Source organism: Aplysia californica, unplaced genomic scaffold, assembly GCF_000002075.1.
Source record: "Aplysia californica isolate F4 #8 unplaced genomic scaffold, AplCal3.0 scaffold00354, whole genome shotgun sequence".
Taxonomy (NCBI): Eukaryota; Metazoa; Mollusca; class Gastropoda; order Aplysiida; family Aplysiidae; genus Aplysia; species Aplysia californica.
In genome coordinates this window covers 596,342-597,686 of record NW_004797624.1, presented here as the reverse complement: position 1 = coordinate 597,686, position 1,345 = coordinate 596,342, and the positions used below count along the sequence as shown (strand labels likewise).

At 48.9% G+C, this 1,345-nt stretch overlaps 1 protein-coding gene across 1 annotated transcript; it reads left to right on the top strand.

The window, feature by feature from the left end:
* Positions 1–80: 80 nt before the first annotated feature.
* LOC101851133 (probable deoxyhypusine synthase) lies at positions 81–1,206 on the top strand (the record flags this gene model as incomplete). The annotated part of the gene is given in 1 exon segment (XM_013085190.1): positions 81–1,206. A coding segment is annotated over 1 exon segment (735 nt), but the record flags the coding sequence as incomplete, so codon positions are not given.
* Positions 1,207–1,345: the final 139 nt, after the last annotated feature.

The window sequence follows — 1,345 nt, the reverse complement described above, 5'->3', positions numbered from 1 at the left end:
CTTTATTCTAGAAAAATGCTTAATAAACATTAATTTGAAAATCCTAATGGGTGGTTTGTAAATATTTTTGAAAGGTTTACGTGACAACTGCTGGCGGTATCGAGGATGATTTCATGAAGTGTAGAACGCCCTTCTACCACAGAAACTTCCGGATGAACGGAGCAGATTTGCACAAACGCGCCCACAACAGAACAGGAAATCTCATCGTCCCCAACAACTGTTACCGTGAGTTCCACAAGTTTCTCAACCCTATACTGGAGGACATGAGGGAAGACCAGATGTTGAGAACGGAGTGGACACCACAAAAACTCATCTGGCACCTGGGCAAAGAGATCAACGACCCTGCCTCCATCTACTACTGGGCCTACCGGAAACGCATCCCTGTCTTCTGTCCCGCCATCAGAGACGGGGCGGTGGGCGATGTGCTCTACTTCCACAGGCACGTGCGTGGCCGGACGGCGGTCAAGCTGGACATAGTGGAGGATATACAGGCCCTGAACGATATGGCTGTCCAGTCGGTGAACACAGCCCTGATCACTGTGGGCGGCGGAGTGATCAAACACCACATCCTGAACGCCAACACGTTCCGAGACGGGGCCGACTTCTCTCTCTTCATCAACACGGCCGCCGAGTTTGACGGAAGTGACGCAGGGGCCAGTCCAGACGAGGCCAAGTCCTGGGGAAAAATCAGCCCTCAGCGTACCCCGGTCAAGGTGTTCGCCGATGCCACTCTAGTGCTGCCCCTCCTTGTAGCGGAGACGTTCGCCAAAAGGGAGGACGAGTTTAAGGTGTTTAACAGGACAAACTTAAACTAGACCCAAGGAGGTTATGCAGTAAGGTCCTTGCCTGGACTAGGCAACGACGTGGTCATTGATTGGTTGGGGAGAAAGCTTGAGGATTGTACATGTACATGTACGTTTCGCCAGAGTCGTGTTGTGGGGATTTTGGGAAAAGTACTTATTCATGTATTACTTGGTGTGGGAAAAGAAGAGGACTTTCTCCTTTCCAACCAAACATCTATCGTCCTTATCTACCCTCCTTCTATATTTTGTTTTTTCCTCTCTTGTAACACCTCTAATCTTCGGCACTTATATGACCATATTGCGTTGCAAGTGCCGTAAAACTCTTACAAAAACCAAAGAGGATTGTACGTTTCGCCAGCGTCAAGTTGTGGGGATTTTAGGAAAAGTAGCCTACTTAGTGTGGAAAAAGAAGAGAACACCCTCCCCCCTCCTCAACACATACACACACACAGACAATTGCAGACTGACACTGACACGAATCTCCTGGTGGGGATTTTAGGAAAAGTACTTTGTGTGGGAAAAGGAAGAGGAACAACTCCCTC